Consider the following 25,949-nt stretch of genomic DNA (forward strand, 5'->3'; position numbering starts at 1 on the left):
CTTTTTAGTACCAAATGGGACACAGTTACAGTGTTGAAAAAATGAAAATGCTTACAGAGCTTTATTTAGATTTTCAATACTTTGCATTTTAAAATAAACTTCTAAATGTCTATTCACTGTGTAACAGGCGACGTCATATTTTAAAGGTGCACTTTGTAACTTGTGTTCAAAATGAACAACATTTAAATAATGAGACAATTCACCATCAATTGAATCCATCTTGTAAAACATGTTTTTGTCTTATACCCTGATTAACTGGTAAGCCTATTATAAGTGTTTATATTTAAAACCAAGATGATTTTCACAGGAAATTGTGTACATACCTCAAACAGAAAAGTTGGACAAGTGTCACATGAATGGTGTGGGAGCAACGAGTGGACTTAAATCTCAAACCTTCGGGGAATCATCCGTCAAAAATGACTGAAACCGTTAGCGTTTTGAATTGTTTCATTTTTTTGCTTCATCGGAGGGCGATAAAACTTGGTGGCTTTTGTTGTATTACCTATGAACACACAAAAAATCAAGGAGGTGATGTTAAAGGGTCATAAAAAAATAGTCACACTAAGCTTCCTCCTGATTAAATAAAAATTATCTTAATTTGTGTTCTGGAGTTGAACCAATGTCTGACAGAATTTTCATTTTGGGGTGAACTAACCCTTTAACAATCTTTTTTTTTTTTCTGAGAGTTGGGATTACACAAATAATTTTTGTTGGCATTCAGTTGATTTTTAGTTCCCATCATGCTTTGCTGAAACTCGAGTGCAAATATTAAAATTGAGTGTTTGAGTTTTTGAGTAAAGAGAAAGACCTTTTAGTGTTTGATGTTAAGTTATTCAACATTTACAAGTTTATGTTGTGTTGAAGTTTGAAGTTGAAGCCAATCAGAAAATCATGTGGGCGTAGAGTATCTCTATCAAATTCCTATATATTAGCCTACAACAATTTAACATTATTAAAACCACACACTAGGTGACAGAAATAATCTTTGTCATTAGATTGAATACACTTGTTTGTTCTCATTGAGTTTAAAAGTTAACATGTTTTTCATTTATTTCGTTGCGTCACGATGTATATTTATTTTCTCGTCTGACACGATGTAAGAGCCTTTGGTCAGCTTGTGATTGGCTGGCTATGTGTTGTTATGGTAGCTTAATATTTTATTCAATCAGCAAAAGTGCTAATGTAAATGCAGTGCACATTAGTTTTATTTTATTTTTTTTTTTTTTGCCTTTGCGTGCTAAATAATGTCAAATTTCATATGCAAACATGCTATGCTAACAATTAATTTGAACTGAATCAGGTAATTAATCGGTGCTTCCTACACAGGAGTGGACACTGCTTTAGTCACAATCTCAAATTTACACTAATTACAACATGTCATGAACATACACTCAAGGTCCTTGGCATCAGTGGTTCCCTATTGAGTGTTTAACATCCATGGAACCTTTCCATTCCACTTACCATAGTGGTAAATATATATAAATGGTTCTTTTTCATGGGATCGTTGTAATTAGTATGTTTGTTTAATCCAGATTAATATAGTAATCATCCCACATGAACCCACACAAAGTTCAAAACATTGTGGTTAAAATGGTGTAGGAACAGGATGCTTGTCGAAGTCATTGTCCGAATGGTGTCAAAGATCAGTGTGGGCACTGGACTGGAAACACATTCTCTTTCTCTCTCTCTCTCTCTCTCTCTCTCTCTCTCTCTCTCTCTCTCTCTCTCTCTCTCTCTCTCTCTTTAACCCCCCGTCTGACCTCTCTTTTTTTTGTCTTCGCCCCATGTTCATGCTTAATTCGTCCTCTGTCTCGTTTCAAGTCCGCACACACTGTTTAAAGGCTCTCTTTGTGTGATTGACTCTATAAGTAATGAATGGAGAACTCTGTAAGAGGAGATACTAGGCCTATATGTTCCTTCATCCATGGTGTTATGAACTGTGTCGCGGCTCAGGCATATTTTTAGCGCTTTATCCCTTTTTACCGAACTGCAGATTAAAATGATAATATATACTGAGACGGCCAGGATTAAGATGCAGATGCGCGGGGAGCTTTGAGAACACAAGTTGAGTCATCAGAGATAAACCCTGTTCAGGCATGTTTCTACATGAAGCTCTAAATCAACATGAAGTCAAAATCTATCTTTTAATTTATATGTTTTTATTCAACATAGTATCAGTTAGGTGCAAAGGAATTAAAATTTCTACATTTTCAAAAACGTCTCACAATTTTTCAACAATGGGACCTGCAAACAATTGAAATGTCAATCAGAAAAGGTATAAGAGTCAACGACATGATGCTCTTTTCTTAATGCAATTCACACATAAAAAACTTCATTTTGGTTAAAATGTACATTCATGTTTTCTTGAGGACATAAAGCTTTATTAAAAAGATTTGATACTCTTATTTCCTTAAGTAATTCCTATATTATTTGCAAAAAATGCAACCTAAAAATCATAACATGTAAATGAACTGATTTATTCATATGACCACACTCATGTCACTGACCCATAATGTGCTTGCAAAACACAGAGAGGGTTATCTGTGTTTATGACTAAATATTGTTTACTACTGTATCTCCAAGAATCCCCACATCAAAGTTTTCCTGCACAATCACTCATGGGTTCACATTCATGCTGTGGCATGTCTATATCACATACATATTTAAAAAAAAAAAAAAAAAAGTTTCAGAGATTCAGTTTTCAAAGTTTTCAAAGTTTCAGTTTCAGAGGATAGGCTACTTGCTTTGACCCTGAGGGGGATGATTTGACTACACATGATGGTGTAAATATGACGAACCAGCAAAGGACTACAAACACAGGGAGACTGAGAGTAAACAAAGCAGGTCAAGATTGAGGACAGGTGGGGCAAATGAATCAATAATCAGATGACAAGATGGATGGGGTTAGACATGCATCATACAGACCCTGGCAGTATAATGCAGCGTGTCAGACCAGATATGTTGTTGGTATAATGTGTATTTGTTAAGACAAAGGGCTGATTTGTGCATGTCTCTACAGGTTTCAGCATCAATAACTCTCAGGGTTTTAATGTGCGGACTTCTGGAGCTAAGATCCTCTCAGGGTCAGCAGAAGAACAGTTTGGTTACTCTGTACAACAGTTCAGCAACGGTCAAGGAAAATGGTAAGATTTGTAAAATACAATGGGAATTGCGTGCTATTTCTTTAATTTGTAGTTTTAGTTTTATTTGAGAATAGAGCAATACTCTTTATTTTCAGAACACTCTACTCTACAGAAGGAAGGTTTTATATTCTAACACGTTAAACTATATCCCACTTCTCAAGTTATATTAGATTTAAAGGGAAGTCACGTGACCGCAACAGGCCTGTGACATGCTTAGGGCCCTATACATTCTGATTATTTTTTTTCTCAAATTCCTTTTTATTTATTTATTTATTTTCCAAATTCATTTTTTTTTCTTCTTCTTCTGGGATCAGTTTTTTTTTTTTTTTTTACTTAAATGGAATTTTTTTTATCAAAAAGCATAATTAATTTAAATCGTGAAACTTATACAATTTATCAACATTTTCACACACAAAAAAAATTACACAAATTCCGTTTATTTTATTTTTTATTTTGATTAAAATTCTGTTTTGTTTATTTCTGCACTCAGTTTTTTTCTGGACTTAAAAAAACATGTAATTAATTGTGAAACCTTTTTTCAACGATTTATGGATTTCATTTTTTTTTTTCCATTTTAATTTTTCTGGTCTTAAATGAAATTTTAGTCCTCAAAAACGTATACGATTTCTCAACAACTGTGAAAATCTGTGTTTAACAGTTATATTTTTCTGGATTAATTTTTTATTGGTTTAATTACATTTCAATAATCAAAATCCACGTCTAATCAATTGAATTCTTAAAAATGTAACAATAACTTATTGACATTTTACAATAATTGAGCTCTGAAATGTTTTATTTTTTCAGAAATTGTGAATTTGACATTTTTCTGGATTCAGGATTGAATTATCAACTATGGTAATCAAATAAAGACATAACAATTAACAACTTAAAACAGCTTTTAAAATATAATCAAATGAAAAATAAACAATTCATGCAAGCACAGGAGAGATTTACTTCAAAAGCCCTAGTTTTGAATTTATTCATCCAAAAGTTTCATCCAAGTAGATTCCCCATTTTCCACATTGCGGAAATCATAGGACCATTTCTGCTGCCCTGATGTATGCATGTACACTTGCACACACACTCTGATAGCTGATAGCTCTTTTCCCCTGGTTTCACTCCACTCAATACACAACACACACACACACACACACACACTTCCTGTGCTCATTAAATTTGCCTGCATCCGGGAGATCGCAATAATTCTTTAGAATCGGCAGGGAAATGGGTTTCCTCATTCACAGATAATAGCTACCAACATGATCTAAAACAACTGCAATGAGTCACACAATTGTTGGTACTACAACTTTTCCTCTAAATCACAAATAAAAGTTTCATCCAAACTGTGCACAACTTCCCTAAACATTTGCTAACACTATACTGACTGCAGTGTCACTGTATCATTTGTTCTGGTCATAAAGCATGTCATTGTGTTCGCATATGGCCTTCACCGTCTAGACAAGCTTTATGGGAGTATTTCTTAACGCTCCCCGTGTTGTGCAACGGGTCAGATGAGGCACTTCCTGCTCAAGCGTGGGCTGCTGCATTGGGCGATTTTGGTGACATCATGTTTGTTAGATGGCTCATGCTTTTGTGAATGCTGCTGATGTCATCGTTCTCACTGTGAGTCCAGCATTAGCTCCGTCTGACTGATCAGGTTTGGCCTCCCAAACACATAAGAGACCCCTAAAAGACATTTCCATAGACAATGAGTCATTATTACGCAGTCTGTTGCATCTATTCAGATGTACTTTGAATATTAAACATCAGTTTCTAAAAACCCCTGAACTTTCCTTATTTAGAATCCTATTACTTCTCTCATTTTTTTTTTATTTTTTTTTTGTGACTATTAATTGAGGTAGATAAACCTTAAATCTTAAATAACAAGTGAAATTGCTTAACTAACTTAAATATACAAGTTTGATAAAAAAATCATCATTAAAGAAGAAAATTTCAAATGGCATTTAGGGGCTTTTGCATCTGAACTCTTCATATGTATATGTGTGTGTGTTGAATTGTTTATAAATATTTACAGTACATACATATATTTGCAGTTGTGCAATGTGTCTGTTTAACAAGACACTGTCTTTTCTGTCTCAGGATAGGAAGTGAGTGAGTTTGTGTGTCAGTGTTTGAGGAATGCTGTGTATAGTCTGGGCAGAGCACCTTATCACATTATGGTGATCTAGCAGTGATATTCTGTGTAATTTAGTAGGTGTGCTTAGATTATATATTGGATGTTCAGTGCACCTACACATGTAATCTTCAGAAACACACCCTACTGGGCTACTGTTCATTAAATCTGTTTCTGCAATCATGTCTTGAATATCCTTAAAAACTGCTATGTGTTCCTGCAAACTCACCTGAACCTGTACTTCAGGACAGCAGAACTAAATTAACACCTAAAACTGTTCCTCAGGCTCCTCGTGGGTTCTCCGTGGAAGGGATACAATCAGAATCGGAAGGGAGAAATCTATAAGTGTGAGCCTAACAAACCTGGCACCAGCTGTCAGGCACTTAACCTTCAGAGTAAGCTAACATTTCCCATCATTCCCAGTGAGATACAGCAAAAAGTGTTATCTGTTCATAGAGCAATTTCTAATGCTGTGAAGCTCAAAAGCAAATTCTTGGATTTTGATAAGTATTCAAGAAATATTATGAAGTAAAAGATGAAGATGTCACCATGTTTAATATGCCCTCAGATTCAGTCGATATGCCAAAAATCGCCAACAACAACAACATCAACATCAACATGAGTCTAGGTCTTACTCTAACTCCAACGACCAAAAACAGCGGGTTTATGGTAAGACTGGTGCATTGCTGGCTCATTGGATAAGCTTGCCTCTACAAAAATGCAAAAACGTAGGCTACCTAGGCTATACATAGCCTACAATGCAATGTATTTTCTTGCAGAAATGAACACTAGAGGCAGTAAAAACTGTACACAAATTATGATTACAGGGGCAGATTATCAGTTAATAAAGACGTCTTTTTCTGCAATTGTATAGGCTACTATATTATGATGTCAAAAAAGGATGATTTTGTAAACTAATAGATTTTGACTTTTGCTTCTCATAGTCATCTCCATTTGTGGCTTTTCTTATGTGGTAACTTGCTCGGTAACTCACCTGGAACATCACACTTGAGATACGTCAAACAGGACTCACGATAAGAGAGCTCAAAGATAAGATGAAATGCCATTGTTGCTTCAGCAAATGTGTTCTAATCTCACGTTTGCTTTAATTGACACTATGAATGTTATTTTCAAACTCAATAGAGCATTAACCTTGTAGCGAATTTCCTTTCCCGAACTGTCGCCATATCCTACAACAACCAGCGTTGTCAGATTCACGTTCATCTGTTTTTAGATAAAACTGAATGCGCCAGTCCCTGAGACTTTCACTTTGAAATTTCTGTAAATTGAGAAGCCATTTAATGTAATTTAATGTAATTTTGCAGAAATGATAAAGGTTTGTACATACATTTTACATAGATTTTCTATTATAAGTCTCATAGCCATTTATCATAATCCAGAGTTTTGATAAGATTGGAGAAACTTAATTTTTCGCCCAAAAAAAAAAAAACGTAAGGGGTACCACTGTCGTTTTTTTTTTTGGGTTGAATTTTTGAGTTTCGATATCTCAGCTCTGGAAGGGTCTAGAGCCTCCATTTTTGCACTCAGGTCTAAGTCTCATAGCCCTTTATCATAATCCAGAGTTTTGAGAAGATTGGAGAAACTTAATTTTTCGCCCAAAAAAAAACGTAAGGGGTACCACTGTCGTTTTTTTTTCGGGTCGAATTTTTGAGTTTCGATATCTCAGCTCTGGAAGGGTCTAGAGCCTCCATTTTTGCACTCAGGTCAAAGTCTCATGGCCCTCTATCAGAATCCAGAGTTTTGAGAAGATTGGAGAAACTTAATTTGTCGCCCGAAAAAAAAAAACGACAGTGGTACCCCTTACGTTTTTTTTTTTTGGGCGAAAAATTAAGTTTCTCCAATCTTCTCAAAACTCTGGATTATAATAAAGGGCTATGAGACTTAGGGCCAATCCCAATTCTACCCCTTACCCCTTCACTTTCCCCTAGCCCTACCCCTTCGCCTTCCCCTTGACCCTTGAAACAGAGTGGCAATACGTAGGGGTGAAAATATTCCCCTAAGAAATGGGACACCACTACGCCTCCGTTAAACGTCATCATAAGTCGTCGCTAGCGCCTACGTCACAGGAGATGCGCCGATGTTTATCACAACTTCCAAGATCCCGTCGACAGCTGCAGTTATCTCAGTCGCGTGGGTTACAGCTATTTTCTTGCATTTATCTTGTGAAGTTCGCAAGAAACAACGGAGACGACGAAAATATGTTGTGGGACTATCGTTAGCAAACTACAGTAATTTTAGCGATTTTTTTTTTTTTTTACAAACGTTTCTGTGAAGAAACTGACCGTAAAGAACACAATATTGAATGTAACATAAAGCAAATCATTATTTGTCGTTGCAATACTTATTAAAGCCACAAATACTTAAATTTATGGGTCTCCTTTGTCGCTTGGGCAGCCAGCCCTGGGTTAGCAGTGACACTTCTCATACCCCTTCGTTTGAAGTGTGCTCCCGAAAAATCTTCGTTTGAAGGGCTATCTGGCCCTTCCCCCTAGCCCTCCCCCTCCAACCAAAAGAGAATTGGGACAGCCCTACCCCTTCACGTGGACGCGCAAAACGGAGGGGAAGGGGAAAGTGAAGGGGTAAGGGGTAGAATTGGGATTGGCCCTTACATTCAATATTGTGTTCATATTTACGGTCAGTTTCTTCACAGAAACGTTTGTAAAAAAAAAAAAGAAAAAAAAAATCGCTAAATTTACTGTAGTTTGCTAACGATAGTCCCGCAACATATTTTCGTCGTCTCCGTTGTTTCCTGCGAACTTCACAAGATGCAAGAAAATAGCTGTAACCCACGCGACTGAGATAACAGCAGCTGTCGACGGGATCTTGGAAGTTGTGATAAACATCGGCGCATCTCCTGTGACGTAGGCGCTAGCGACGACTTATAATGACGTTTAACGGAGGCGTAGTGGTGTCCCATTTCTTAGGGGAATATTTTCACCCCTACGCATTGCCACTCTGTTTCAAGGGTCAAGGGGAAGGCGAAGGGGTAGGGCTAGGGGAAGGGGAAGGGGTAAGGGGTAGAATTGGGATTGGCCCTAAGTCTCATGGCCCTTTATCATAATCCAGAGTTTTGAGAAGATTGGAGAAACTTAATTTTTCGCCCAAAAAAAAAAACGTAAGGGGTACCACTGTCGTTTTTTTTTTCGGGTTGAATTTTTGAGTTTCGATATCTCAGCTCTGGAAGGGGCTAGAGCCTCCATTTTTGCACTCAGGTCTAAGTCTCATGGCCCTTTATCATAATCCAGAGTTTTGAGAAGATTGGAGAAACTTAATTTTTCGCCCAAAAAAAAAAAACGTAAGGGGTACCACTGTCTTTTTTTTTTCGGGTTGAATTTTTGAGTTTCGATATCTCAGCTCTGGAAGAGGCTAGAGCCTCCATTTTTGCACTCAGGTCTAAGTCTCATAGCCCTTTATCATAATCCAGAGTTTTGAGAAGATTGGAGATACTTAATTTTTCGCCCAAAAAAAAAAAACGTAAGGGGTACCACTGTCGTTTTTTTTTCGGGTTGAATTTTTGAGTTTCGATATCTCAGCTCTGGAAGGGGCTAGAGCCTCCATTTTTGCACTCAGGTCTAAGTCTCATAGCCCTTTATTATAATCCAGAGTTTTGAGAAGATTGGAGAAACTTAATTTTTCGCCCAAAAAAAAAAAACGTAAGGGGTACCACTGTCGTTTTTTTTTTTTTCGGGTTGAATTTTTGAGTTTCGATATCTCAGCTCTGGAAGGGTCTAGAGCCTCCATTTTTGCACTCAGGTCTAAGTCTCATAGCCCTTTATTATAATCCAGAGTTTTGAGAAGATTGGAGAAACTTAATTTTTCGCCCAAAAAAAAAAACGTAAGGGGTACCACTGTCGTTTTTTTTTCGGGTTGAATTTTTGAGTTTCGATATCTCTGCTCTGGAAGGGGCTAGAGCCTCCATTTTTGCACTCAGGTCTAAGTTTCATAGCCCTTTATCATAATCCAGAGTTTTGAGAAGATTGGAGAAACTTAATTTTTCGCCCAAAAAAAAAAACGTAAGGGGTACCACTGTCGTTTTTTTTTCGGGTTGAATTTTTGAGTTTCGATATCTCAGCTCTGGAAGGGGCTAGAGCCTCCATTTTTGCACTCAGGTCTAAGTCTCATAGCCCTTTATTATAATCCAGAGTTTTGAGAAGATTGGAGAAACTTAATTTTTCGCCCAAAAAAAAAAAACGTAAGGGGTACCACTGTCGTTTTTTTTTCGGGTTGAATTTTTGAGTTTCGATATCTCAGCTCTGGAAGGGGCTAGAGCCTCCATTTTTGCACTCAGGTCTAAGTCTCATGGCCCTTTATCATAATCCAGAGTTTTGAGAAGATTGGAGAAACTTAATTTTTCGCCCAAAAAAAAAAAACGTAAGGGGTACCACTGTCGTTTTTTTTTCGGGTTGAATTTTTGAGTTTCGATATCTCAGCTCTGGAAGAGGCTAGAGCCTCCATTTTTGCACTCAGGTCTAAGTCTCATAGCCCTTTATCATAATCCAGAGTTTTGAGAAGATTGGAGAAACTTAATTTTTCGCCCAAAAAAAAAAAACGTAAGGGGTACCACTGTCGTTTTTTTTTCGGGTTGAATTTTTGAGTTTCGATATCTCAGCTCTGGAAGGGGCTAGAGCCTCCATTTTTGCACTCAGGTCTAAGTCTCATAGCCCTTTATTATAATCCAGAGTTTTGAGAAGATTGGAGAAACTTAATTTTTCGCCCAAAAAAAAAAAACGTAAGGGGTACCACTGTCGTTTTTTTTTTTTTCGGGTTGAATTTTTGAGTTTCGATATCTCAGCTCTGGAAGGGTCTAGAGCCTCCATTTTTGCACTCAGGTCTAAGTCTCATAGCCCTTTATTATAATCCAGAGTTTTGAGAAGATTGGAGAAACTTAATTTTTCGCCCAAAAAAAAAAAACGTAAGGGGTACCACTGTCGTTTTTTTTTTTTCGGGTTGAATTTTTGAGTTTCGATATCTCAGCTCTGGAAGGGTCTAGAGCCTCCATTTTTGCACTCAGGTCTAAGTCTCATAGCCCTTTATCATAATCCAGAGTTTTGAGAAGATTGGAGAAATTTAATTTTTCGCCCAAAAAAAAAACGTAAGGGGTACCACTGTCGTTTTTTTTTCGGGTTTAATTTTTGAGTTTCGATATCTCAGCTCTGGAAGGGGCTAGAGCCTCCATTTTTGCACTCAGGTCTAAGTCTCATAGCCCTTTATCATAATCCAGAGTTTTGAGAAGATTGGAGAAACTTAATTTTTCGCCCAAAAAAAAAAAAAGTAAGGGGTACCACTGTCGTTTTTTTTTTCGGGTTGAATTTTTGAGTTTCGATATCTCAGCACTGGAAGGGTCTAGAGCCTCCATTTTTGCACTCAGGTCTAAGTCTCATAGCCCTTTTTTATAATCCAGAGTTTTGAGAAGATTGGAGAAACTTAATTTTTCGCCCAAAAAAAAAAAACGTAAGGGGTACCACTGTCGTTTTTTTTTTCGGGTTGAATTTTTGAGTTTCGATATCTCAGCTCTGGAAGGGTCTAGAGCCTCCATTTTTGCACTCAGGTCTAAGTCTCATAGCCCTTTATCATAATCCAGAGTTTTGAGAAGATTGGAGAAACTTAATTTTTCGCCCAAAAAAAAAAAACGTAAGGGGTACCACTGTCGTTTTTTTTTCGGGTTTAATTTTTGAGTTTCGATATCTCAGCTCTGGAAGGGGCTAGAGCCTCCATTTTTGCACTCAGGTCTAAGTCTCATAGCCCTTTATCATAATCCAGAGTTTTGAGAAGATTGGAGAAACTTAATTTTTCGCCCAAAAAAAAAAAACGTAAGGGGTACCACTGTCGTTTTTTTTTCGGGTCGAATTTTTGAGTTTCGATATCTCAGGTCTGGAAGGGTCTAGAGCCTCCATTTTTGCACTCAGGTCTAAGTCTCATAGCCCTTTATTATAATCCAGAGTTTTGAGAAGATTGGAGAAACTTAATTTTTCGCCCAAAAAAAAAAACGTAAGGGGTACCACTGTCGTTTTTTTTTTCGGGTTGAATTTTTGAGTTTCGATATCTCAGCTCTGGAAGGGTCTAGAGCCTCCATTTTTGCACTCAGGTCTAAGTCTTATAGCCCTTTATCATAATCCAGAGTTTTGAGAAGATTGGAGAAACTTAATTTTTCGCCCAAAAAAAAAAACGTAAGGGGTACCACTGTCGTTTTTTTTTCGGGTTGAATTTTTGAGTTTCGATATCTCTGCTCTGGAAGGGGCTAGAGCCTCCATTTTTGCACTCAGGTCTAAGTTTCATAGCCCTTTATCATAATCCAGAGTTTTGAGAAGATTGGAGAAACTTAATTTTTCGCCCAAAAAAAAAAACGTAAGGGGTACCACTGTCGTTTTTTTTTCGGGTTGAATTTTTGAGTTTCGATATCTCAGCTCTGGAAGGGGCTAGAGCCTCCATTTTTGCACTCAGGTCTAAGTCTCATAGCCCTTTATTATAATCCAGAGTTTTGAGAAGATTGGAGAAACTTAATTTTTCGCCCAAAAAAAAAAACGTAAGGGGTACCACTGTCGTTTTTTTTTCGGGTTGAATTTTTGAGTTTCGATATCTCAGCTCTGGAAGGGTCTAGAGCCTCCATTTTTGCACTCAGGTCTAAGTCTCATAGCCCTTTTTTATAATCCAGAGTTTTGAGAAGATTGGAGAAACTTAATTTTTCGCCCAAAAAAAAAAACGTAAGGGGTACCACTGTCGTTTTTTTTTCGGGTTGAATTTTTGAGTTTCGATATCTCAGCTCTGGAAGGGTCTAGAGCCTCCATTTTTGCACTCAGGTCTAAGTCTTATAGCCCTTTATCATAATCCAGAGTTTTGAGAAGATTGGAGAAACTTAATTTTTCGCCCAAAAAAAAAACCGTAAGGGGTACCACTGTCGTTTTTTTTTCGGGTTGAATTTTTGAGTTTCGATATCTCTGCTCTGGAAGGGGCTAGAGCCTCCATTTTTGCACTCAGGTCTAAGTTTCATAGCCCTTTATCATAATCCAGAGTTTTGAGAAGATTGGAGAAACTTAATTTTTCGCCCAAAAAAAAAAACGTAAGGGGTACCACTGTCGTTTTTTTTTTTTCGGGTTGAATTTTTGAGTTTCGATATCTCAGCTCTGGAAGGGTCTAGAGCCTCCATTTTTGCACTCAGGTCTAAGTCTCATAGCCCTTTATTATAATCCAGAGTTTTGAGAAGATTGGAGAAACTTAATTTTTCGCCCAAAAAAAAAAAACGTAAGGGGTACCACTGTCGTTTTTTTTTCGGGTTGAATTTTTGAGTTTCGATATCTCAGCTCTGGAAGGGTCTAGAGCCTCCATTTTTGCACTCAGGTCTAAGTATTATAGCCCTTTATCATAAACCAGAGTTTTGAGAAGATTGGAGAAACTTAATTTTTCGCCCAAAAAAAAAAAAAACGTAAGGGGTACCACTGTCGTTTTTTTTTTTGGGCCGAATTTTTGAGTTTCGATATCTCAGCTCTGGAAGGGGCTAGAGCCTCAATTTTTGCACTCAGGTCTAAGTCTCATGACCCTTTATAATAATCCAGAGTTTTGAGAAGATTGGAGAAACTTAATTTTTCGCCCGAAAAAAAAACGTAAGGGGTACCACTGTCGTTTTTTTTTTCGGGTTGAATTTTTGAGTTTCGATATCTCAGCTCTGGAAGGGTCTAGAGCCTCCATTTTTGCACTCAGGTCTAAGTCTTATAGCCCTTTATCATAATCCAGAGTTTTGAGAAGATTGGAGAAACTTAATTTTTCGCCCAAAAAAAAAAAACGTAAGGGGTACCACTGTCGTTTTTTTTTTCGGGTTGAATTTTTGAGTTTCGATATCTCAGCTCTGGAAGGGTCTAGAGCCTCCATTTTTGCACTCAGGTCTAAGTCTCATGGCCCTTTATCATAATCCAGAGTTTTGAAAAGATTGGAGAAACTTAATTTTTCGCCCAAAAAAAAAAAAACATAAGGGGTACCACTGTCGTTTTTTTTTCGGGTTGAATTTTTGAGTTTCGATATCTCAGCTCTGGAAGGGTCCAGAGCCTCCATTTTTGCACTCAGGTCTAAGTCTTATGGCCCTTTATCATAATCCAGAGTTTTGAGAAGATTGGAGAAACTTAATTTTTCGCCCAAAAAAAAAAAACGTAAGGGGTACCACTGTCGTTTTTTTTTCGGGTTGAATTTTTGAGTTTCGATATCTCAGCTCTGGAAGGGTCCAGAGCCTCCATTTTTGCACTCAGGTCTAAGTCTCATGGCCCTTTATCATAATCCAGAGTTTTGAGAAGATTGGAGAAACTTAATTTTTCGCCCAAAAAAAAAAAACGTAAGGGGTACCACTGTCGTTTTTTTTTTCGGGTTGAATTTTTGAGTTTCGATATCTCAGCTCTGGAAGGGTCCAGAGCCTCCATTTTTGCACTCAGGTCTAAGTCTCATGGCCCTTTATCATAATCCAGAGTTTTGAGAAGATTGGAGAAACTTAATTTTTCGCCCAAAAAAAAAAACGTAAGTGGTACCACTGTCGTTTTTTTTTTTTTACGGGTTGAATTTTTGAGTTTCGATATCTCAGCTCTGGAAGGGTCTAGAGCCTCCATTTTTGCACTCAGGTCTAAGTCTCATGGCCCTCTATCAGAATCCAGATTTTTGAGAAGATTGGAGAAACGTAATTTTTCGCCCAAAAAAAAACAACGAAAGGGGTACCACTGTCGTTTTTTTTTTCGGGTTGAATTTTTGAGTTTCGATATCTCAGTTCTGGAAGGGTCTAGAGCCTCCATTTTTGCACTCAGGTCTAAGTCTCATAGCCCTTTATCATAATCCAGAGTTTTGAGAAGATTGGAGAAACTTAATTTTTCGCCCAAAAAAAAAAAACGTAAGGGGTACCACTGTCGTTTTTTTTTGGGGGGGTTGAATTTTTGAGTTTCGATATCTCAGCTCTGGAAGGGTCTAGAGCCTCCGATTTTGCACTCAGGTCTAAGTCTCATGGCCCTTTATCATAATCCAGAGTTTTGAGAAGATTGGAGAAACTTAAATTTTCGCCCCAAAAAAAAAACGTAAGGGGTACCACTGTCGTTTTTTTTTTCGGGTTGAATTTTTGAGTTTCGATATCTCAGTTCTGGGAGGGTCTAGAGCCTCCATTTTTGCACTCAGGTCTAAGTCTCATGGCCCTTTATCATAATCCAGAGTTTTGAGAAGATTGGAGAAACTTAATTTTTCGCCCAAAAAAAAACGTAAGGGGTACCACTGTCGTTTTTTTTTTTCGGGCCGAATTTTTGAGTTTCGATATCTCTGCTCTGGAAAGAGCTAGAGCCTCCATTTTTGCACTCAGGTCTAAGTCTCATGGCCCTTTATCATAATCCAGAGTTTTGAGAAGATTGGAGAAACTTAATTTTTCGCCCAAAAAAAAACGTAAGGGGTACCACTGTCGTTTTTTTTTTCGGGTTGAATTTTTGAGTTTCTATATCTCTGCTCTGGAAGGGGCTAGAGCCTCCATTTTTGCACTCAGGTTTGAGTCTCATGGCCCTTTATCATAATCCAGAGTTTTGAGAAGATTGGAGAAACTTAATTTTTCGCCCAAAAAAAAAACGTAAGGGGTACCACTGTCGTTTTTTTTTTTCCGGTTGAATTTTTGAGTTTCGATATCTCAGCTCTGGAAGGGTCTAGAGCCTCCATTTTTGCACTCAGGTCTAAGTCTCATAGCCCTTTATTATAATCCAGAGTTTTGAGAAGATTGGAGAAACTTAATTTTTCGCCCAAAAAAAAAAACGTAAGGGGTACCACTGTCGTTTTTTTTTCGGGTTGAATTTTTGAGTTTCGATATCTCAGCTCTGGAAGGGTCTAGAGCCTCCATTTTTGCACTCAGGTCTAAGTCTTATAGCCCTTTATCATAATCCAGAGTTTTGAGAAGATTGGAGAAACTTAATTTTTCGCCCAAAAAAAAAAAACGTAAGGGGTACCACTGTCGTTTTTTTTTTCGGGTTGAATATTTGAGTTTCGATATCTCAGCTCTGGAAGGGTCTAGAGCCTCCATTTTTGCACTCAGGTCTAAGTCTTATAGCCCTTTATCATAATCCAGAGTTTTGAGAAGATTGGAGAAACTTAATTTTTCGCCCAAAAAAAAAAACGTAAGGGGTACCACTGTCGTTTTTTTTTTCGGGTTGAATTTTTGAGTTTCGATATCTCAGCTCTGGAAGGGTCTAGAGCCTCCATTTTTGCACTCAGGTCTAAGTCTCATGGCCCTTTATCATAATCCAGAGTTTTGAAAAGATTGGAGAAACTTAATTTTTCGCCCAAAAAAAAAAAACATAAGGGGTACCACTGTCGTTTTTTTTTTCGGGTTGAATTTTTGAGTTTCGATATCTCAGCTCTGGAAGGGTCCAGAGCCTCCATTTTTGCACTCAGGTCTAAGTCTCATGGCCCTTTATCATAATCCAGAGTTTTGAGAAGATTGGAGAAACGTAATTTTTCGCCCAAAAAAAAAAACGTAAGGGGTACCACTGTCGTTTTTTTTTCGGGTTGAATTTTTGAGTTTCGATATCTCAGCTCTGGAAGGGTCCAGAGCCTCCATTTTTGCACTCAGGTCTAAGTCTCATGGCCCTTTATCATAATCCAGAGTTTTGAGAAGATTGGAGAAACTTAATTTTTCGCCCAAAAAAAAAAAAAACGTAAGGGGTACCACTGTCGTTTTTTTTTTTTTTTTCGGGTTGAATTTTTGAGTTTCGATATCTCAGCTCTGGAAGGGGCTAGAGCCTCCATTTTTGCACTCAGGTCTAAGTCTCATGGCCCTTTATCATAATCCAGAGTTTTGAGAAGATTGGAGAAACTTAATTTTTCGCCCAAAAAAAAAAAACGTAAGGGGTACCACTGTCGTTTTTTTTTCGGGTTGAATTTTTGAGTTTCGATATCTCAGCTCTGGAAGAGGCTAGAGCCTCCATTTTTGCACTCAGGTCTAAGTCTCATAGCCCTTTATCATAATCCAGAGTTTTGAGAAGATTGGAGAAACTTAATTTTTCGCCCAAAAAAAAAAAACGTAAGGGGTACCACTGTCGTTTTTTTTTCGGGTTGAATTTTTGAGTTTCGATATCTCAGCTCTGGAAGGGGCTAGAGCCTCCATTTTTGCACTCAGGTCTAAGTCTCATAGCCCTTTATTATAATCCAGAGTTTTGAGAAGATTGGAGAAACTTAATTTTTCGCCCAAAAAAAAAAAACGTAAGGGGTACCACTGTCGTTTTTTTTTTTTCGGGTTGAATTTTTGAGTTTCGATATCTCAGCTCTGGAAGGGTCTAGAGCCTCCATTTTTGCACTCAGGTCTAAGTCTCATAGCCCTTTATTATAATCCAGAGTTTTGAGAAGATTGGAGAAACTTAATTTTTCGCCCAAAAAAAAAAAACGTAAGGGGTACCACTGTCGTTTTTTTTTTTTCGGGTTGAATTTTTGAGTTTCGATATCTCAGCTCTGGAAGGGTCTAGAGCCTCCATTTTTGCACTCAGGTCTAAGTCTCATAGCCCTTTATCATAATCCAGAGTTTTGAGAAGATTGGAGAAATTTAATTTTTCGCCCAAAAAAAAAACGTAAGGGGTACCACTGTCGTTTTTTTTTCGGGTTTAATTTTTGAGTTTCGATATCTCAGCTCTGGAAGGGGCTAGAGCCTCCATTTTTGCACTCAGGTCTAAGTCTCATAGCCCTTTATCATAATCCAGAGTTTTGAGAAGATTGGAGAAACTTAATTTTTCGCCCAAAAAAAAAAAAAGTAAGGGGTACCACTGTCGTTTTTTTTTTCGGGTTGAATTTTTGAGTTTCGATATCTCAGCACTGGAAGGGTCTAGAGCCTCCATTTTTGCACTCAGGTCTAAGTCTCATAGCCCTTTTTTATAATCCAGAGTTTTGAGAAGATTGGAGAAACTTAATTTTTCGCCCAAAAAAAAAAAACGTAAGGGGTACCACTGTCGTTTTTTTTTTCGGGTTGAATTTTTGAGTTTCGATATCTCAGCTCTGGAAGGGTCTAGAGCCTCCATTTTTGCACTCAGGTCTAAGTCTCATAGCCCTTTATCATAATCCAGAGTTTTGAGAAGATTGGAGAAACTTAATTTTTCGCCCAAAAAAAAAAAACGTAAGGGGTACCACTGTCGTTTTTTTTTCGGGTTTAATTTTTGAGTTTCGATATCTCAGCTCTGGAAGGGGCTAGAGCCTCCATTTTTGCACTCAGGTCTAAGTCTCATAGCCCTTTATCATAATCCAGAGTTTTGAGAAGATTGGAGAAACTTAATTTTTCGCCCAAAAAAAAAAAACGTAAGGGGTACCACTGTCGTTTTTTTTTCGGGTCGAATTTTTGAGTTTCGATATCTCAGGTCTGGAAGGGTCTAGAGCCTCCATTTTTGCACTCAGGTCTAAGTCTCATAGCCCTTTATTATAATCCAGAGTTTTGAGAAGATTGGAGAAACTTAATTTTTCGCCCAAAAAAAAAAACGTAAGGGGTACCACTGTCGTTTTTTTTTTCGGGTTGAATTTTTGAGTTTCGATATCTCAGCTCTGGAAGGGTCTAGAGCCTCCATTTTTGCACTCAGGTCTAAGTCTTATAGCCCTTTATCATAATCCAGAGTTTTGAGAAGATTGGAGAAACTTAATTTTTCGCCCAAAAAAAAAAACGTAAGGGGTACCACTGTCGTTTTTTTTTCGGGTTGAATTTTTGAGTTTCGATATCTCTGCTCTGGAAGGGGCTAGAGCCTCCATTTTTGCACTCAGGTCTAAGTTTCATAGCCCTTTATCATAATCCAGAGTTTTGAGAAGATTGGAGAAACTTAATTTTTCGCCCAAAAAAAAAAACGTAAGGGGTACCACTGTCGTTTTTTTTTCGGGTTGAATTTTTGAGTTTCGATATCTCAGCTCTGGAAGGGGCTAGAGCCTCCATTTTTGCACTCAGGTCTAAGTCTCATAGCCCTTTATTATAATCCAGAGTTTTGAGAAGATTGGAGAAACTTAATTTTTCGCCCAAAAAAAAAAACGTAAGGGGTACCACTGTCGTTTTTTTTTCGGGTTGAATTTTTGAGTTTCGATATCTCAGCTCTGGAAGGGTCTAGAGCCTCCATTTTTGCACTCAGGTCTAAGTCTCATAGCCCTTTTTTATAATCCAGAGTTTTGAGAAGATTGGAGAAACTTAATTTTTCGCCCAAAAAAAAAAACGTAAGGGGTACCACTGTCGTTTTTTTTTCGGGTTGAATTTTTGAGTTTCGATATCTCAGCTCTGGAAGGGTCTAGAGCCTCCATTTTTGCACTCAGGTCTAAGTCTTATAGCCCTTTATCATAATCCAGAGTTTTGAGAAGATTGGAGAAACTTAATTTTTCGCCCAAAAAAAAAACCGTAAGGGGTACCACTGTCGTTTTTTTTTCGGGTTGAATTTTTGAGTTTCGATATCTCTGCTCTGGAAGGGGCTAGAGCCTCCATTTTTGCACTCAGGTCTAAGTTTCATAGCCCTTTATCATAATCCAGAGTTTTGAGAAGATTGGAGAAACTTAATTTTTCGCCCAAAAAAAAAAACGTAAGGGGTACCACTGTCGTTTTTTTTTTTTCGGGTTGAATTTTTGAGTTTCGATATCTCAGCTCTGGAAGGGTCTAGAGCCTCCATTTTTGCACTCAGGTCTAAGTCTCATAGCCCTTTATTATAATCCAGAGTTTTGAGAAGATTGGAGAAACTTAATTTTTCGCCCAAAAAAAAAAAACGTAAGGGGTACCACTGTCGTTTTTTTTTCGGGTTGAATTTTTGAGTTTCGATATCTCAGCTCTGGAAGGGTCTAGAGCCTCCATTTTTGCACTCAGGTCTAAGTATTATAGCCCTTTATCATAAACCAGAGTTTTGAGAAGATTGGAGAAACTTAATTTTTCGCCCAAAAAAAAAAAAAACGTAAGGGGTACCACTGTCGTTTTTTTTTTTGGGCCGAATTTTTGAGTTTCGATATCTCAGCTCTGGAAGGGGCTAGAGCCTCAATTTTTGCACTCAGGTCTAAGTCTCATGACCCTTTATAATAATCCAGAGTTTTGAGAAGATTGGAGAAACTTAATTTTTCGCCCGAAAAAAAAACGTAAGGGGTACCACTGTCGTTTTTTTTTTCGGGTTGAATTTTTGAGTTTCGATATCTCAGCTCTGGAAGGGTCTAGAGCCTCCATTTTTGCACTCAGGTCTAAGTCTTATAGCCCTTTATCATAATCCAGAGTTTTGAGAAGATTGGAGAAACTTAATTTTTCGCCCAAAAAAAAAAAACGTAAGGGGTACCACTGTCGTTTTTTTTTTCGGGTTGAATTTTTGAGTTTCGATATCTCAGCTCTGGAAGGGTCTAGAGCCTCCATTTTTGCACTCAGGTCTAAGTCTCATGGCCCTTTATCATAATCCAGAGTTTTGAAAAGATTGGAGAAACTTAATTTTTCGCCCAAAAAAAAAAAAACATAAGGGGTACCACTGTCGTTTTTTTTTCGGGTTGAATTTTTGAGTTTCGATATCTCAGCTCTGGAAGGGTCCAGAGCCTCCATTTTTGCACTCAGGTCTAAGTCTTATGGCCCTTTATCATAATCCAGAGTTTTGAGAAGATTGGAGAAACTTAATTTTTCGCCCAAAAAAAAAAAACGTAAGGGGTACCACTGTCGTTTTTTTTTCGGGTTGAATTTTTGAGTTTCGATATCTCAGCTCTGGAAGGGTCCAGAGCCTCCATTTTTGCACTCAGGTCTAAGTCTCATGGCCCTTTATCATAATCCAGAGTTTTGAGAAGATTGGAGAAACTTAATTTTTCGCCCAAAAAAAAAAAACGTAAGGGGTACCACTGTCGTTTTTTTTTTCGGGTTGAATTTTTGAGTTTCGATATCTCAGCTCTGGAAGGGTCCAGAGCCTCCATTTTTGCACTCAGGTCTAAGTCTCATGGCCCTTTATCATAATCCAGAGTTTTGAGAAGATTGGAGAAACTTAATTTTTCGCCCAAAAAAAAAAACGTAAGTGGTACCACTGTCGTTTTTTTTTTTTTACGGGTTGAATTTTTGAGTTTCGATATCTCAGCTCTGGAAGGGTCTAGAGCCTCCATTTTTGCACTCAGGTCTAAGTCTCATGGCCCTCTATCAGAATCCAGATTTTTGAGAAGATTGGAGAAACGTAATTTTTCGCCCAAAAAAAAACAACGAAAGGGGTACCACTGTCGTTTTTTTTTTCGGGTTGAATTTTTGAGTTTCGATATCTCAGTTCTGGAAGGGTCTAGAGCCTCCATTTTTGCACTCAGGTCTAAGTCTCATAGCCCTTTATCATAATCCAGAGTTTTGAGAAGATTGGAGAAACTTAATTTTTCGCCCAAAAAAAAAAAACGTAAGGGGTACCACTGTCGTTTTTTTTTGGGGGGGTTGAATTTTTGAGTTTCGATATCTCAGCTCTGGAAGGGTCTAGAGCCTCCGATTTTGCACTCAGGTCTAAGTCTCATGGCCCTTTATCATAATCCAGAGTTTTGAGAAGATTGGAGAAACTTAAATTTTCGCCCCAAAAAAAAAACGTAAGGGGTACCACTGTCGTTTTTTTTTTCGGGTTGAATTTTTGAGTTTCGATATCTCAGTTCTGGGAGGGTCTAGAGCCTCCATTGTTGCACTCAGGTCTAAGTCTCATGGCCCTTTATCATAATCCAGAGTTTTGAGAAGATTGGAGAAACTTAATTTTTCGCCCAAAAAAAAACGTAAGGGGTACCACTGTCGTTTTTTTTTTTCGGGCCGAATTTTTGAGTTTCGATATCTCTGCTCTGGAAAGAGCTAGAGCCTCCATTTTTGCACTCAGGTCTAAGTCTCATGGCCCTTTATCATAATCCAGAGTTTTGAGAAGATTGGAGAAACTTAATTTTTCGCCCAAAAAAAAACGTAAGGGGTACCACTGTCGTTTTTTTTTTCGGGTTGAATTTTTGAGTTTCTATATCTCTGCTCTGGAAGGGGCTAGAGCCTCCATTTTTGCACTCAGGTTTGAGTCTCATGGCCCTTTATCATAATCCAGAGTTTTGAGAAGATTGGAGAAACTTAATTTTTCGCCCAAAAAAAAAACGTAAGGGGTACCACTGTCGTTTTTTTTTTTTCCGGTTGAATTTTTGAGTTTCGATATCTCAGCTCTGGAAGGGTCTAGAGCCTCCATTTTTGCACTCAGGTCTAAGTCTCATAGCCCTTTATTATAATCCAGAGTTTTGAGAAGATTGGAGAAACTTAATTTTTCGCCCAAAAAAAAAAACGTAAGGGGTACCACTGTCGTTTTTTTTTCGGGTTGAATTTTTGAGTTTCGATATCTCAGCTCTGGAAGGGTCTAGAGCCTCCATTTTTGCACTCAGGTCTAAGTCTTATAGCCCTTTATCATAATCCAGAGTTTTGAGAAGATTGGAGAAACTTAATTTTTCGCCCAAAAAAAAAAAACGTAAGGGGTACCACTGTCGTTTTTTTTTTCGGGTTGAATATTTGAGTTTCGATATCTCAGCTCTGGAAGGGTCTAGAGCCTCCATTTTTGCACTCAGGTCTAAGTCTTATAGCCCTTTATCATAATCCAGAGTTTTGAGAAGATTGGAGAAACTTAATTTTTCGCCCAAAAAAAAAAACGTAAGGGGTACCACTGTCGTTTTTTTTTTCGGGTTGAATTTTTGAGTTTCGATATCTCAGCTCTGGAAGGGTCTAGAGCCTCCATTTTTGCACTCAGGTCTAAGTCTCATGGCCCTTTATCATAATCCAGAGTTTTGAAAAGATTGGAGAAACTTAATTTTTCGCCCAAAAAAAAAAAACATAAGGGGTACCACTGTCGTTTTTTTTTTCGGGTTGAATTTTTGAGTTTCGATATCTCAGCTCTGGAAGGGTCCAGAGCCTCCATTTTTGCACTCAGGTCTAAGTCTCATGGCCCTTTATCATAATCCAGAGTTTTGAGAAGATTGGAGAAACGTAATTTTTCGCCCAAAAAAAAAAACGTAAGGGGTACCACTGTCGTTTTTTTTTCGGGTTGAATTTTTGAGTTTCGATATCTCAGCTCTGGAAGGGTCCAGAGCCTCCATTTTTGCACTCAGGTCTAAGTCTCATGGCCCTTTATCATAATCCAGAGTTTTGAGAAGATTGGAGAAACTTAATTTTTCGCCCAAAAAAAAAAAAACGTAAGGGGTACCACTGTCGTTTTTTTTTTCGGGTTGAATTTTTGAGTTTCGATATCTCAGCTCTGGAAGGGTCCAGAGCCTCCATTTTTGCACTCAGGTCTAAGTCTCATAGCCCTTTATCATAATCCAGAGTTTTGAGAAGATTGGAGAAACTTAATTTTTCGCCCAAAAAAAAAACGTAAGTGGTACCACTGTCGTTTTTTTTTTTTTTTTTCGGGTTGAATTTTTGAGTTTCGATATCTCAGCTCTGGAAGGGTCTAGAGCCTCCATTTTTGCACTCAGGTCTAAGTCTCATGGCCCTCTATCAGAATCCAGATTTTTGAGAAGATTGGAGAAACGTAATTTTTCGCCCAAAAAAAAACAACGAAAGGGGTACCACTGTCGTTTTTTTTTTCGGGTTGAATTTTTGAGTTTCGATATCTCAGTTCTGGAAGGGTCTAGAGCCTCCATTTTTGCACTCAGGTCTAAGTCTCATAGCCCTTTATCATAATCCAGAGTTTTGAGAAGATTGGAGAAACTTAATTTTTCGCCCAAAAAAAAAAAAAACCTAAGGGGTACCACTGTCGTTTTTTTTGGGGGGGTTGAATTTTTGAGTTTCGATATCTCAGCTCTGGAAGGGTCTAGAGCCTCCGATTTTGCACTCAGGTCTAAGTCTCATAGCCCTTTATTATAATCCAGAGTTTTGAGAAGATTGGAGAAACTTAATTTTTCGCCCAAAAAAAAAAAAAAACCTAAGGGGTACCACTGTCGTTTTTTTTTCGGGCCGAATTTTTGAGTTTCGATATCTCTGCTCTGGAAGGGGCTAGAGCCTCCATTTTTGCACTCAGGTTTAAGTCTCATGGCCCTTTATCATAATCCAGAGTTTTGAGAAGATTGGAGAAACTTAATTTTTCGCCCAAAAAAAAAACGTAAGGGGTACCACTGTCGTTTTTTTTTTCCGGTTGAATTTTTGAGTTTCGATATCTCAGCTCTGGAACGGTCTAGAGCCTCCATTTTTGCACTCAGGTCTAAGTCTCATGGCCCTTTATCATAATCCAGAGTTTTGAGAAGATTGGAGAAACTTAATTTTTCGCCCAAAAAAAAAACGTAAGGGGTATCACTGTCGTTTTTTTTTCGGGTTGAATTTTTGAGTTTCGATATCTCTGCTCTGGAAAGAGCTAGAGCCTCCATTTTTGCACTCAGGTCTAAGTCTCATGGCCCTTTATCATAATCCAGAGTTTTGAGAAGATTGGAGAAACTTAATTTTTCGCCCAAAAAAAAAACGTAAGGGGTACCACTGTCGTTTTTTTTTCGGGTCGAATTTTTGAGTTTCGATATCTCAGGTCTGGAAGGGTCTAGAGCCTCCATTTTTGCACTTAGGTCTAAGTTTCATAGCCCTTTATTATAATCCAGAGTTTTGAGAAGATTGGAGAAACTTAATTTTTCGCCCAAAAAAAAAAAACGTAAGGGGTACCACTGTCGTTTTTTTTTTTTCGGGTTGAATTTTTGAGTTTCGATATCTCAGCTCTGGAAGGGTCTAGAGCCTCCATTTTTGCACTCAGGTCTAAGTCTCATAGCCCTTTATTATAATCCAGAGTTTTGAGAAGATTGGAGAAACTTAATTTTTCGCCCAAAAAAAAAAACGTAAGGGGTACCACTGTCGTTTTTTTTTTCGGGTTGAATTTTTGAGTTTCGATATCTCAGCTCTGGAAGGGTCCAGAGCCTCCATTTTTGCACTCAGGTCTAAGTCTCATAGCCCTTTATCATAATCCAGAGTTTTGAGAAGATTGGAGAAACTTAATTTTTCGCACAAAAAAAAAACGTAAGTGGTACCACTGTCGTTTTTTGTTTTTTTCGGGTTGAATTTTTGAGTTTCGATATCTCAGCTCTGGAAGGGTCTAGAGCCTCCATTTTTGCACTCAGGTCTAAGTCTCATGGCCCTCTATCAGAATCCAGATTTTTGAGAAGATTGGAGAAACGTAATTTTTCGCCCAAAAAAAAACAATGAAAGGGGTACCACTGTCGTTTTTTTTTTTCGGGTTGAATTTTTGAGTTTCGATATCTCAGTTCTGGAAGGGTCTAGAGCCTCCATTTTTGCACTCAGGTCTAAGTCTCATAGCCCTTTATCATAATCCAGAGTTTTGAGAAGATTGGAGAAACTTAATTTTTCGCCCAAAAAAAAAAACGTAAGGGGTACCACTGTCGTTTTTTTTGGGGGGTTGAATTTTTGAGTTTCGATATCTCAGCTCTGGAAGGGTCTAGAGCCTCCGATTTTGCACTCAGGTCTAAGTCTCATAGCCCTTTATTATAATCCAGAGTTTTGAGAAGATTGGAGAAACTTAATTTTTCGCCCAAAAAAAAAAAACCTAAGGGGTACCACTGTCGTTTTTTTTTCGGGCCGAATTTTTGAGTTTCGATATCTCTGCTCTGGAAGGGGCTAGAGCCTCCATTTTTGCACTCAGGTTTAAGTCGCATGGCCCTTTATCATAATCCAGAGTTTTGAGAAGATTGGAGAAACTTAATTTTTCGCCCAAAAAAAAAAACGTAAGGGGTATCACTGTCGTTTTTTTTTTCGGGTTGAATTTTTGAGTTTCGATATCTCTGCTCTGGAAAGAGCTAGAGCCTCCATTTTTGCACTCAGGTCTAAGTCTCATGGCCCTTTATCATAATCCAGAGTTTTGAGAAGATTGGAGAAACTTAATTTTTCGCCCAAAAAAAAAACGTAAGGGGTACCACTGTCGTTTTTTTTTTCGGGTCGAATTTTTGAGTTTCGATATCTCAGGTCTGGAAGGGTCTAGAGCCTCCATTTTTGCACTTAGGTCTAAGTTTCATAGCCCTTTATTATAATCCAGAGTTTTGAGAAGATTGGAGAAACTTAATTTTTCGCCCAAAAAAAAAAAACGTAAGGGGTACCACTGTCGTTTTTTTTTTTCGGGTTGAATTTTTGAGTTTCGATATCTCAGCTCTGGAAGGGTCTAGAGCCTCCATTTTTGCACTCAGGTCTAAGTCTCATAGCCCTTTATTATAATCCAGAGTTTTGAGAAGATTGGAGAAACTTAATTTTTCGCCCAAAAAAAAAACGTAAGGGGTACCACTGTCGTTTTTTTTTTCGGGTTGAATTTTTGAGTTTCGATATCTCAGCTCTGGAAGGGTCTAGAGCCTCCATTTTTGCACTCAGGTCTAAGTCTTATAGCCCTTTATCATAATCCAGAGTTTTGAGAAGATTGGAGAAACTTAATTTTTCGCCCAAAAAAAAAACGTAAGGGGTACCACTGTCGTTTTTTTTTTCGGGTTGAATTTTTGAGTTTCGATATCTCAGCTCTGGAAGGGTCTAGAGCCTCCATTTTTGCACTCAGGTCTAAGTCTCATGGCCCTTTATCATAATCCAGAGTTTTGAAAAGATTGGAGAAACTTAATTTTTCGCCCAAAAAAAAAAAAACATAAGGGGTACCACTGTCGTTTTTTTTCGGGTTGAATTTTTGAGTTTCGATATCTCAGCTCTGGAAGGGTCCAGAGCCTCCATTTTTGCACTCAGGTCTAAGTCTCATGGCCCT

At 37.9% G+C, this 25,949-nt stretch overlaps 1 protein-coding gene across 2 annotated transcripts in view; it reads left to right on the forward strand.

Moving 5' to 3' along the window:
- The window catches only part of itga2.2 (integrin, alpha 2 (CD49B, alpha 2 subunit of VLA-2 receptor), tandem duplicate 2), a 61,291-nt gene that overhangs the window by 1,711 nt on the left and 33,631 nt on the right, over positions 1 to 25,949 (forward strand). For both annotated transcript variants that reach the window (XM_089126173.1, XM_039675442.2), the window contains exons 2-4: positions 3,020 to 3,143; positions 5,563 to 5,672; positions 5,846 to 5,946. In XM_089126173.1, the coding sequence (XP_088982299.1) occupies positions 3,020 to 3,143; positions 5,563 to 5,672; positions 5,846 to 5,946 (335 nt within the window). The remainder of the gene's footprint in view (positions 1 to 3,019; positions 3,144 to 5,562; positions 5,673 to 5,845; positions 5,947 to 25,949) is intronic.

Source organism: Pimephales promelas, chromosome 23 (assembly GCF_988280905.1).
Source record: "Pimephales promelas chromosome 23, fPimPro1.hap1.1, whole genome shotgun sequence".
Taxonomy (NCBI): Eukaryota; Metazoa; Chordata; class Actinopteri; order Cypriniformes; family Leuciscidae; genus Pimephales; species Pimephales promelas.